General features: G+C 34.7%; 2 protein-coding genes and 1 long non-coding RNA gene across 3 annotated transcripts in view; 1 reads left to right on the top strand and 2 right to left on the bottom strand.

The window, feature by feature from the left end:
- LOC115240440 overlaps nt 1-14,321 on the bottom strand; it is a 222,757-nt gene that overhangs the window by 15,277 nt on the left and 193,159 nt on the right. The gene's annotated exons all lie outside the window — the stretch shown is intronic.
- Nucleotides 276-3,565, top strand: LOC115240431 (WD repeat-containing protein 91). Its single transcript, XM_029815566.1, has 8 exons — nt 276-493; nt 633-897; nt 978-1,093; nt 1,359-1,546; nt 1,625-1,940; nt 2,026-2,147; nt 2,225-2,879; nt 2,973-3,565. The coding sequence occupies exons 1-8, from the start codon at nt 374-376 to the stop codon at nt 3,120-3,122; spliced, it is 1,932 nt and encodes a 643-aa protein (XP_029671426.1). The 5' UTR covers nt 276-373; the 3' UTR covers nt 3,123-3,565.
- On the bottom strand, nt 3,749-6,679 carry LOC115240439 (transcription initiation protein SPT3 homolog). Its single transcript, XM_029815577.1, has 8 exons — nt 6,435-6,679; nt 6,243-6,358; nt 5,908-6,156; nt 5,730-5,811; nt 4,699-4,929; nt 4,281-4,595; nt 4,019-4,206; nt 3,749-3,946 (listed from the first exon to the last, which is right to left on the bottom strand). Exons 1-8 carry the CDS (start codon nt 6,466-6,468, stop codon nt 3,809-3,811), a joined length of 1,353 nt encoding a protein of 450 aa, XP_029671437.1. The 5' UTR covers nt 6,469-6,679; the 3' UTR covers nt 3,749-3,808.

Here is a 14,321-nt window from a genome sequence, read left to right as displayed (position 1 = left end):
AATCTTTTTCTTCTAAAAAATATTTTGTACTTTTTAAAAATCGATGGATCATGAATTACAAGGAAAAAAAATTTTTAGTAATATGAAAACAATTTATATAGATTCCTTTTTGTAGATTTTCTTTTGGAAATTTGAATCTACAAGATTTATTTTGCTTTTCGTCGAGAATCGAATACTCAAGCGAGAAGTTGATCGATACGAGCTCGGATATTTTTTTTTGTCGCAACGCCTTTTGTTGGCAATCCTGCATCCATATGGAACATTGCTCTGTTGCCTTTCCAGTGAGGAACTAAGACTAAGATGGCCAAAGGATGACAACATACAGCTATCAACTGGTGCGAACGACTGACATTTCAAGGAGACTGGAGGGAAAATGTCTCACGTACAGTATGTAGACGAGTTAGTCAAGGAGTACTTGCTCTTCAGGGGCTTTAGTCAAACTTTGAAAGCTTTTGATAATGATTTGAAGGCTGAAAAAGAAAAAGGGTTTAGGGTGAGAGTTGTTATGTTTATCTATGTTTTTATACACAAAATATATTACTTTATAAATAGAGATATTCTTACATATTCTATATGCTGTAATATATGGAAGTTGTCAATATCAACAAGATGTTCCATGTTTAATTGAACAGGTAGATAAAATAGTTGATCAATTAATGCAATATGTATACAATTATGATCTGGCGTCGCTGAGGGAATTGTGGGGACACTTGGATACTAGAATGTTTTGTCGATTGGAAAGTCATTTTACACCTGCAATCAGAAAATTGGAGAATGCTGTATTAAAAATGTATTTGGTGAATGCGGCTGTAAATGGCAAGCAAGATAGGATACAGGAATTTTTTACCAAAATGGCACCAGAGCTACAGGGTCACTCAGAATGGAAGGAGTGGTTTGGTATATCTCTTATTCAATTAATGAATTTATAACGTTGCAAGTTTGTAAAATTATAATTTGTACGCTTTGTAATATTACAGCACTTCCTTTTATCAAAAATCCCGAAGACAATCCAACTTACTCCGTTCATTTTAGTAAGCAATGGCACGATACTATGTTGGTATCCTTACATAATTTCCTAGCAACAATTTTTCAAGTAGGTAGAAAGATATTTTATTGCACTGTACACACACACATATCTCTAAATAAAGCTAAATTTGATTTCCTTATTAAATGATAGATCAAATAATAAAGTTAAATGTTTTAAATGCAAGTTATTATTTCAATTAAATACGTTTTTAATCAACGCGAATATTTGATTAATTTATTATTTTCCTGTTATAAAACAAAATAGATAAAATATATTTCAATTATATAGCATAAAATATGATATTAAGAAATTTAATATGTTGTTATCTTAGTGTATGCCACAGCCGACATTACTAACGATAGACGAGGATACAAATAAATTAAAACGATTGCAAGAAGAGAATGAAATATTGAGGCAACGATTGAGTGAATCTGTTAAAATAGAAAACATATCTGATGTGAATCCAGGCTCGGCACCTCAACATCTTCCTATCATGGACGATTTTTATATCATTGCTCAGTATGTTCACATTAGCTGTAAAAACTTTCATAAAAAAAGTATAAATTTTTAACATGATCATTGATATTTAATTAACAGAGAATCGCCGTTACTGGAAAATCCTAAAACATTAAGGAATCTCATAAGGAACATAGGTGGTGGATCCAGTCCAATTTTGAGTAGAAAGCCAGCAATAAACGTAAAAAAGATCGCGGAACCTGAAATGTGCTCGACGAAACGGACAAACACGAAAGGGCGGGTAAATTCGATCAGCAAGTCTGAGGCAGTTGCCAAGAGGAGCATCAGCTGTGATTCAAGATTAAGTAGTTCTAGAAAAAGAGACTCTTCTATGGATACTGCTATCGAGAGGAAAACTAAAGAAAAGTTAGATTCCAGTTATATTCTTTTAAGCCAGGTAAATAATCGCTAATCTCAAGAAATTTCTGTTACTAATTACTTTATAATTGCTTGTATACATAATTTGTGTACTATGTTTACAGGAAGAATATACAGAACACAAGACCTCCATAATCCAATGCAAGAGCAATGCCAGTGGATCATACGTCGCGACGGGCGATGCCGATGGTATTATCAAAGTATGGACGCCGATTCCCTCGCCAAAGTAATAACACGTTCATATAATTTTCTTGATCCGATGCAATGTCGATACGTGATTCTTACTATAGATGCTTTTATTAGGACCGTTACTACGTTCACTTCCGCTACGGTAAATTCCAACAAGGCTATTACTTCGTTAGACTGGATATCGAAGAATGAACGTTACTTTTTGCATGGCGACAATAATGGCTTAATCCAATTGCACGATACTCGAGATTGCAAGACGCTTTGGGATATCCAACACGAGAATTCACGAATACTCACTTTAATCTGTAATCCGACGGAATCGACGTTCGTCTGCTCCGTGTCGGACGGCAGCGAGGGCAAACTACTGCTATACGACATAAAAACGAGGAAGCTCGAGAGAACGTTGCCGCTGGAGCAAAACGTCACCGCTTTATGTTCCACGTTCAATCATAACGGCCAATTACTTATCACGGGATTGTCCAATGGCAATATATTAATACATGATCTGAGGCGAAACGAGATAATAGACAATCTCAACTGCCACTCTAGCCCGATAATCGATATAGAGTTAATTAACGATTTTACAAATATATGCGCGCAAAGCGAGGACGGTAAACTATGCCAAAGAAGCTTGAATCACTCGGGAAAGATCTTGTGGGAGACCAAAATAAAGATCGATAAGAATCCTGTTCATGGGAAGCTATTCACCTTCGATCAAAGTGGTAGTTATATGTTACTCTGCACACAGACTGGAGGAAATATATATAAGGTATGCACATTATTCTATATAAGAGTACAAACATGCTTAATTATATACAATTGTGTAATATAACTTATTCTGACATCTGTCTTACTATAACAGATGCCACCAGGCGCACAAGGAAAGATTTTAGAACTAGGCGGACATAAGGGTACCCTATGTTGCGACTGGTCGACTGCCAATCAATCTGGAACTTGCATAACTGGCGGCGCGGAAGGAAAAGCACGAGTATCGACGCTACTCTCACCATGATATAGGAACAAAATTAGCATCTGTATAAATTCGTAAGACAAATAGTTACTAATGATATTAACGAAAGATCTTGTAGATATATTATTTTACTCAGATTAAGCTCACAAATGGCTGCAAAACAAATAAACATTATATTAGATTTTAAAACATTATATTACGTATATCGCCAAAGCATTGGTAATAAGTATAAAAAGAAATTCAGATATTTTATGGAAAGTACAATGTATCCCGTCTTGAAATAGTTACAAGTATACTCTGTAATATAATAATCATCTTCTATCTTTGAAAAAAAGCAATCAGGGATTATCAAATGTGTAAAATGTACAGAGATTATTATAGGGAAAATCTCTCTCATATAAGTAGTCTCCGAAATTATATCAATTATATGACAATTTTACTCGGTTTTATAATATAAAAAAAGAAAAAAGAAAAAAAAAAGAAAACTAAGACAGAATGTTATATAAAATTATGATTAGAGAAATAAAAGGCATGTACAAAAGATCAAGAAAATGTCAATAAATACAAGTCAATTTTAGAACAGAACGCATTATGCATTTCCCAGAGTTTTTGGCAATTAAATTTGTATAAGATTAATGAATTATGGTATAGACTATTTTACTATGTTATATTCTTTCATTTTTTCATATTTTAAAATGTTATTTTAGCTTCTTTCCTCACCTTTACATTTACAATGAAAAGAGTTTTAAATTCGATCTTCTCATGGACCATCTGTTAAAGGGACCTGTCATATCTAGCTGCGGAGACCAATATCTCCTAAGTGCTTCATTTATCTCTGAAGGAGTAAATGGTTTTGTTACGACATTCTATAAAGAAAAAATAAATAGTATATATTATCTTATGCTAATTATATATTTTTCAACAAATGCAATATCTACCTTGCCATGATAATACGGTTTGTATGTAAATGGATTAACATAATTGAGTCGTTGTCGATCTATGGCATCGCCATGCATTTTAATTTGATCTTGTCGGACTAAGAAAGTGAAATCAATAATTTGAGCAACTGTTTCATATGCAAGATAACTTAAGATTGTGTATGCTTGTTTTGACAAAGTGATATCACCTACAAATTACAAAATATGAAAATTGAAATACCATAATAAAAAATATATAATAATTTTAATCCAAAGATAATACCATCTAAGCCAACCCAATCGCTGAATTTATGACGATTCTTGTTCACAAAGGACACACGACGTGCCTTGCTATATTTTATGTAACGCATTTCATCCATGGACCTTGTCGCGATATCCGCACGAATGCACCTACGTCGCTTAATCTCATCCATAGTGGATGAATTTTCAAGAAGTTCACCTGTGTTGTCAATCTGTTCTAGAAAAGCTTGAAATGGCACTTTCTTCTTGGTATTGTCCAATTGTTCAGAATCTACAATACTTTGTGGAGTATCGTTCATCATAGCTTTTTGAACTGAGCCTCCCAAGTCTTTGAGATCTAAAAAGAAAAGTATTACTCTATAAAAAAAGACAAAAAGGGGGGGGGGATATGCAATGCACGTAATTAGGAAATTCCATTACATATATTTAAACCCACGCACCAAGATATTTCAGAAGACGCTGAAGTTTAATCTTGTCTTTACGCAATAAGAAAATAAAGTCCTCTCCGTTAATGATATTATTCTTCTTCGAACCGGCTCGTCTATCGGCAATTTCGCACGCTCTACCGACAATAGCTCTCATTTGTTGCAGCACAACATCCTCTATAATCTTAGCAGATTCAAACAACGGTTCACTACTATCGCCGAATCCATGCATCATTTGTCGAATATCTAAAATTATTCAAATATATTGAAAATATTTAAATTTGATTTAGTATCTAACCTCACAAATTACTAGAAGCACTCACCCTGAGTGTAATTCAATGTTTCAGTATCTGCGGGCTTTGAAAATGACGCTTCTGCCATTCTCGTTTAATTTTGTTACTTTTTGATCAAATGACAACGATTAATGAGAGACTTTTCTTTCAAAACAATAAACAGCATACTGTCACGTGCATATAAATATTTACACCTAGTGATTTAAAGGTAAAAATAAAAATAGATTGCTAGTGCTGCCACACGCTGCCATTGAGCCATGAATAAAGAAAAAAAAAAAAATATATATATATAGGTGTAGGAGGATGGAAAAGAATATAAATATATATGTGACTTATATAAATATATCAAATGAAAAAAAATAAATAAAAGAAATTGAGATTGAAATGATCAAGAATTTTTATTTTATTTACTGCTATAAATCATTGATCTATTATTTCCCGCAACATCAACATGAGAGCTAGAGAAGTTTTATAATGTTTGTTCACTTATATAAATTCTTACATATAAATTATTTAATGGGCGAAAACGTTCTTTGCAATAGGAAGAATAATGTATTACTTGTAAGTCTTTTATTATTCAGTATGTTCTGCCACAACATGTTCTGGTACAACTTTAGCAACTTTCCGGAATTCTTTGCATAAAGACTTTGGACATTGCATTTGTGTCCAGCTGATTGGTACCATGGCTACGCCTATTTAAAATAAATTGTTATTACAAAAAGGCTGGAAAAGATGTATATTGAATATCTTTACCTTCTTCACTATGTGCTATAACAACTCCTAGCTCATTTTCCGCAGTACTCAATTGATAAGTATGTGCTTCTGTCATTGGCATCTGACAAGAAATATATAGGGAAAAATATAGGGAAAAAAAAGCAGTAACTATAATCTTGATGCGTAAATTATTTTCTAGAATAAATTTAAAGGATACAACTCTTGCAAGAATAATATCTCCAGGTCGATAGCATTTATACATTTCTAGTCTATCTTTGTCAATTGCTCGAACATCTTCTTTTCTTAATATCCCTCTATAAGGTCTCGTCAATACTATGTCACCTATACACTTGATGCTACATTTACAAAATCTCTGATTAACTATAGTGACTACAGCTGTCACAATATCCCCTGGTGCAGGAACGATACTCTGCTCTGTTATACCGTGTACCTCAATTGTACGAGTCTGCAACAACATGCATTTAAAAATATATTTATTCTATCATTTCAAATAGAATGACATCTTTACTTTTCCAAAATACAGAAACTAACTTTTTCGTTTGTTATTAATTTCACAATGCCAGCAAGCTTCGAATAAATATAACCCTGCTGCTCGTATGTCCCAGATCCGGCTATATTAACTTTATCAGATACACATAATCTTTGACCTGTAAAAAATTGATTAAAAAATTATTTAACGTGCTTGCAAAGCTTAAACTACTAAAAATAAATGAGAATAATTACCCGGTACACAAATAAGTTCTTCTTGTTCGTTCATTATTTTATTTTGTTCATATATAATTTATATCGATAATTAAATCTATATTTATAGAAAATATTAATCTGTTGTAAATAATTGTATCAATGATCTATGTGAGAGACATCATGATATATACAAATCGATTTATTGTGTAAAAAAAATTTAATTTAATTTGATAGAAAAAAGGTCTTTCTCTTTCAACCAAAGGTTATGTTAATCATATGTTCTTTCGGACGATATCACTGCTAGGGTATATTCAAAAATCCTATCCGTGAAGTAGAGTAATAGCATTTAATTGACCAATCAGGACAAAGAAATCTTTGCTCCTTTTATCTTGATTGGCCAATTAAAGATTACTGTACCTTACGAGTAAGATTTCCGAACGCACTCCTAAATTGAAGTTGGTTGTGCAAATATCATGTCACGTGACTAACGTAAATAACTCGACGAGGTGACGTCACGATATCGTTTCGATACTTCGAGAATCGCAAGCATTCGATAGAGTTCTACCGACGCGACAAATTGTATACCTCTGCATTTTTCGCGATTGTTATCGTCTAAAAAGTGAATCTCGCGCGGGAAGAATTATCGGGAGTGTTTTATAAAGTGTTCGTTAATGCCTTTGTAATGTAAACACCATACACAACGGCTATTGTATCGCGTATCGACAATCGGAGTTTTTGCGGAGTTGACCGATATTATCTTCGAGTATCTGATCGTCGTCATTTTCGCGCCAAAGTGCATCAGGGTATCAGAAGTACAAAGAATGTATGATGCCATTATTACCAAGTATGTATATCTCGTCGTAATTAATTGCATTAGTTGTACTATTTCAGGTATTAGAAAAACCCGTAGATAATATAATAGATAAATCGAATTCGCTATATTTTCTGATCTCGCAGCATTTTGCGCATCGACGAGATAATGTTAGAGAAGAGGTCATGATTATAATATATACAGAATAATAATTAAATCATAATAAATATATTGAAATATTGGTTCAAAAATGAATTAAAGCATCATATTCGATTTATCACGAGATTATATTAAAGATCGCTAATTTTTTATAATAATTACGCGGTTTGAAAAAAACATTCTCCGTTCACTAGCGTCATCTCGGAAAATCTTATGGAAGTTATTAGTCAACCATAGATGGTAAGTTATCCACTTACAGTTTTATCTGAATAATCGGAATGTTCAATACATCATGAAATTTATAATAAATTATATAAATTATAATATTTTTGTTTTATTATATATGTATTTTATATTTATAAAATTTTGTATTACATTTGCAAATCAAATTTTAAAGATATTAAAGAATAATATCGCGAAAAATTGGATTTAAAATGGACAATCATATTAAACATTTATACTTTTGCAATCAATTAAGTAGTAAATTTTTAATATAGTATTGTTATTTATCGTGCTTTAATTAATGCAAATATTAAAAGATATACACACACAAACATAAAATATGTATCTTTTTATATTTAAAACAGTTTTATTTATATTTATATTTAAATATGTATTATATATATATGTGTGTATTTTTTTAAATACATTTTTTGCATGTATTTTGAAACTAAACGCAATTTCGAAAACTGAACAGTATTATCATGTAATATGATTTTTATGTAAAAATACGATGGCATAAACGAATAATGGTATAAACAATGTTTTCAATTCTCGTAACAACAAATATTGAAAAAATTTCAAATCAACTCTCGCTGATTGTTGTACTCAATATCGAGAACCGTTTTCAGTTTTATCGGCGGCTATGAGTTAATCACCGATAAATGATTAATGCGCGTTCCCGAGAAAATTAAAGCTTCTCGTCGTAAAGCTGCGTGCGGATCGCATCGCGCCGCGAATGCCACGTATCGCGGTGGGGTTTAATAATAAATTTCAACTTAATCAACACGTGGGAAGAAGCTGCTTCGCGAAGCGCGCATCGATGTATCTCGCGGACCTCGTTTCATTACATTGCGAAAGATGAGCCGTTAATATGTGAGAAATCCGGTTTTTAGATGAACGCACAAGATACATATCGAGTGTCCCAAAAAATCAAATGTCTCTTTGATTGCGTATTTTCTTAGCTAATTTAATTTATCGAAGTTTTTTTAACCAAGATATCGAGATATAACAATAGTTAAGTAAGTAATGGTTCCTAAAAGTAGTGATCAAAAATAAAGAGTTTCTCAAATTAAATTTTAAAATAGCAAACACATAATAATAAATAAATAATATTCATTAATTAATTTCGAATGATTTTTGCTTTAGCAAAATTTTTATTTCATGCTTGATTTTGATATGTAAAGTTGAAAGTTGGAATATTTCCTCAATCCTTTGCTAAAAAAAAAAAAATAAATTCTGAATTTATATATATGTACTCATAATGATATCTTTTAAAGAATATTCGGTAATTTTGAAGCACTTTATACACACGATAGCGAGTAATATTTTTATTATCGACATCATTCATCGAAAAAATGCGCGGCTAACAAATTATTTTCGGGCATAAATCAATACTCTATGACGTCCTATTGAAATTTCCAACGATAAGATTAACAGTCATTTTGCATACTTATTAAACTAGCACTACAAATCGTTGAAAATACGTCATTTTTATCGGTGACTCGCTGTTTCCTACGTCTTGAAGTCATTGAAAATTATAACTAACTATATATACATAATTAGACAAGGCCGTTTACTTTTTTCTGTATCAAAAGATAATGACTCTGTCATAGAAATTTGTGCGTGGTTCTTTTCCATAATTCTTTTTCAACGTTCAACGATGAAGCGATCATCGTCCTTCTTTCTCGTACGAGAGATTGTCGTAAATATTAGACGCGCGAATTTTGCATAACGAATTCGGCGGCGATTCGAATGATTGATGAAGTACCATCGAAGAATGCCTTAATCGGCGATCGGTTCTTACTAGGCCTCATTATGAGCGGCCCAGCAGAGTCAGCTGGATCGGCTTTATCTCGGATCTAAGGGAGGACTAGCCTTGTTAGCAAGCTGAACTATGGACTATTACATTTATCTAACTTGATCCACCGAAGTCGGAACACCGTCGTGTCTCGTGGGTTTCTCGGTAAGGCAGTGATGGATACTTCATGGTTAACATCCTGACACCGTCGCACAGTGAACCGAAAGCCGCGTCCTCTTCGCGCCGCATCACGAGGGAAAAACGTGCCTCGCAAACCTAATTTCGGCCCCGGCCCTTCCTTCACGATCGTCAGGACACGACCCGGGGTCCCGAATTTTTCAGGCCGGCCTTTCGTATCTTATCAAGTATCATGTTTTACCGCGCCTTGTAAACCTTCGCTGCTAAAATATGACCCAAACAAAGTTTCTTTATATTAAGAGGGTGTCTATATATTTTTTTCAGAAATAAAAAAAGAATAGAAGAATGTAGAAGTTAAGAATAAATAAGTAAGAATAGAAAATTATAATAATAAATTATAATAATGATGGAGAAATAAAATCTACCGTATAATTTACGAAGGGCTTTGAAAAAATGTCGACATTTATATTGTAAATCATGTATCTTATCTTATCTTATTTCGTCTGGTAATTCAAGTCGCTTTTGGCGATAATAAGACGATAATAGCAACGTCAAGTTTCGCTTTGCTTTCACAATTATAATACATATCACCATTGATCAGTTCAATCTCTATTATCTTATTCTTATTACTACTCTCAAATATATATATAAGGCATAAGGAATTGTTTCGTCGATTTCGAGATCATTACCATTAGATTATGAAATCGCCGCGAGTGGAAGACGACGAAAGACGTCGCGGCATCGAGCCACACGGCGTTGCCGCCCCGAGAGATAAACCCAGAATTATGATGGTGCCCGTTTAAGACAATTAAGGTGAAACCGGTTAGCAACACGTGTTACAACGAAAGTCTTTCCCGGTCGGACTCATAACCCGGCGTCATGTCTTCTAACTAGGACCCGCTTAAGCCACCCTTAAACCGCGGCGGAATTACTAACCGGCTCTCCCTTACATCAACGGGAATGTTGGCGCGACAATCCTTGTACCGGACCAGTTTGCTGACCGATCGGTCAAGTGTTGTCCCGGGCCCGACGAGGCCCGCGGCTTCGTCGGACTTGACAATACTTGCACCGTCCTCGTCGCTCGCGAGATGAAGAGATATAGCTCCACAGCCCCGGCGACTATACGCCGGTTCGACGATGTCATTTGTTACGGCTGTATCAGATGCTCGCACATGCGCGACACGTACGCGGATGCTCGCGAGCGGGCCCAAAATCGCGGCCGCATGACATGCGCCGAACAGGAGGCACCGAATAGGGCCCTGCGGGGAAAGCGAACCGGGTCGCGGCGACTGGTCGTCGGGCTCATTTTCCCCGGGGACGAATACATGAAGGAGCAGGAAGAGAGCGGCGGTAAGATGGAATCTAGATATAAGAGTCCGCTCCGCGATGTTGATCACGTTCCCGACGAATTTGAGAGGACAAAAGGGATCGTAGCGGGACGAGAATTGAGTCGTTTGTGAGTTTTTATAGAGTAAACGATACGCGAATGGACTGCTTAAGACCGGTTGCGTGAGACATGTGATTCTCGAGAGAATCAACACACATCTACCTGATAACTCTTCTCGTGTACTTTTCTAACATTCATAAACGTTAATCGCACGCGAGATTTAATCAATTTATCGTTTTATATAATTAATAAAATATTGTATGTTTGTAAAAATTTACGATATTGTGTGTGTAGTGATGACAAGTTCAATTAATTTGATAATCTCAAAATATATGCCATGAGAAACCGAAATATGCAGCGACGAGAATTCATCAAAAATTAAGTTTTAAGTAGAAAAAAATAGAATGGTCAGGCAATTTTAGCAGTTCTTTATCTATTTGAGATGCGATATCAATTGAATCGGACGGAAGCGTATCGAAGCGTACGGAAGCGAAGCTTCGTTGATATTCAGTGAAAGTCAAAACAATGCTACTATAGTAGCAAGGCAGGATGATCAGGATGATTCGGGAGATTTTTGTGTGGCGCTGCGGAATTTGTCGCGTCACAGGATGACAATCGTAGATACCGCAAAAAGTTTCATTCTGACATTATTAATAGTCGACACGTGATGCGCTTATTCTTCCCAGACGGCAGATGTAAGCCGGATAAAAAGAACGATCATGTGTGGAACGCGACCCTAAGTCGAGTTATGAACATTTTATAATGTATTGTAAAGTTTATTTTGAAGAGAAACATTTTCACAGAGATAGGTGTTAAGCGTGAATGATTGCATGCCTCTTCATATCTTTTAATTTTCACAATTGATACGGAATAGAATATTAATATAAATAAAATTTTGGAAACTTTTTTAAAATCCATTATCTTTTATAAAAATCACACAATATAATATACTATAATTTTATTGTATAGTTACAATAACAAATTAAATAACTGGGTTAATTTGATTTTCAAAATAATATATGCGGGAAAAGTTTTCAAAATTTCGCAACAACATTTCCATTAGTTTCATGGAATTTTTTTCTAATTCTATTGTTTCTCTTCTTTTAATTTTCACAATGAGCCGTCCTATTTCTTTCCGGCGGATCGCCACGTTCGGTCGGTTTAACATCTTAATTCGCGAAAACATTTTATTGCTCACGGCAACGGAATGAGCAAGACGAATTGCTGCCGATTTGCATTTAAGCGGTAGATAAAGTATACCCGGGAGCAAATTAATTTGTCGTTTTATTCTCTTTGTGAACGCGATCGTATCGAGCGCGAGGTGGCTAAGCTCACGAGAACACGACGTATGTATGTATATGCATATTCGTGCGCGACTTAATTCCTGTCCACTTTTGCAACTGATCGAATTGTCTAACCGACAATTATGCTCAAGCGCTTAATTTATCAAAAAGCCTCCACATTATCCATCTCTTTTAGTCATCAATCTTCTCTCGAGATATTTCTTTTAAAACGAAGATTAATGTCAAATACAAAAATCAAAAAGAGAGAAAGAGAGAGATTTTCCTCTAACATAATATTTTACAAATTATAACAATTTAAAAAACAGGGTTAAAAAAAAGTTGAATTTCTCCGGTCTATTTATTGATCCAATAATATTATTAACGAGTCGCAAGACAATTCTATCATATCTATTCGATGATATGCATAAGAATAAAAAAGCGACGTAAATTTAATATATTTCTATCTTTCCTTGGGTACTTTATTATGAGCAGAGCTCCCGCGTTATTTCGAGATTATTTAGGCGGATCGGTATTTAGGGTCAATTACGTATTTACGTGGTTGTGATGTGTGAAAATGACTATGGGAATCGAACGTTATCATCACCGTGAACGGATGTGTATGTGAATCTCTAGCTTCGCAATTGCGACATAGATATAGTATGCGCGCGCGCGTATTAGGCGCGGATTTTTTCTTCGGGATATCCGGTTGGCAGATCATTACAAGTATCCATGCACCAGGATGACGTTTAATCAGCACGGTGCAGTTACTCGTATACTCGCGTGATTGCGCTGAAAACCGATGTGCTGAAATAACGTGCAATTATGTAATAATGTAGAATGAAGAATCGCGAGATGTGATTAGCTCGAGAGATTTTTTGTCAGTGATAATGGCAATAAGTAATTTGAGTCTCAGGAAACTTTATCGATAAGAATGACGTCATTAGTTGGAAAAACTTCTCTTAATATTATAATTATAAATATATATCTTCATCAGCTTAAAATAAAACGTGAATAGTGTTTGGAAAAAATTGTTAAAAAACTAAGTTAAAGTATTTAATTAAAATATAATTATTCCCGAATTGTTCTATAATTAAATGACAGATGACCCGTAATATAAAATTTTATTTACTGTGGACCAGTTTTTATCATAAAGATCTGTGGTGTGTATATTTGCCGAGAAATCTCTCTGCGTTCTTTTGATCCGTCAATGATGGGATAGCAACGCTAGTAATTGAGATATGCATTATTCATCGCGGTCGGGATGCCGAAAAAAAGATAGAATCAGATAGGCGTAGTCGAAAACATGCCGTCATCGTGGAATCAATTCGAGAGTCAATTCGACGACGTCCGTACGAGAGACAATCGTTTGTTCGAATGGCCGTTCGAATGACCTGGATAGATTCACACCTGTGCGCGTGGGTGTCATTCTTATCTCAGGACGGACTGTCACATTTATTGTGACGTTAAGTTTGATCCGTTCACCGATGATAAGAATTTCTGTAATAACAAAGAAAGGGAGAGAGAGAGAGAGAGAGAGAGAGAGAGGAAAAAAGAGGAAGACAGCGATTACTTTATATAAATTTTTATCGATTAAATTCTTATCGATTCACGTCTAGATCTTCCGTTTCAATTGAGAAAACAAATATTTTAAAAGAGTAATCTGTAATATATCTAAATAAATCTAATAAAATATATCTAAACAGAGCTTTATCTGTTTTGTCGACGAAAAAGTCACAATTAATTATAGCAGCAATTGTAATTTAATAGACATAATCGCGAGATATGTTGTCGATAACGAAGCGAGCATGCACTTCTGACACGTTAATATTTCACTATTCGCGACCGAGTCCGTCTGCCATCCCGTTCTTTCATTCCGCGTGTGTCTCAATGTAATTATATTTGACTTGTATGATTATAGCACGTGCACACATTATTATTTCGGCCTGAATTATTCATGCCGCTCGGTTGTGCCAGAGAGAAGAGTTCGCGCACATCGCGGCCGAAATTGAAGTCCGGATCGTATATCGCGCGATCTATCAAGATGAGCATTAATCCCCGTCGATATCGTTGTTTATTATTATTATTAGTGTTCCCCCCCCTCCCTACCTCATCCCACCCCTTTCCCAAT

Source organism: Formica exsecta, unplaced genomic scaffold (genome assembly GCF_003651465.1).
Source record: "Formica exsecta isolate Colony F162 unplaced genomic scaffold, ASM365146v1 scaffold43, whole genome shotgun sequence".
NCBI lineage: Eukaryota > Metazoa > Arthropoda > Insecta > Hymenoptera > Formicidae > Formica > Formica exsecta.
This window is presented reverse-complemented; position numbering and strand designations above follow the sequence as displayed.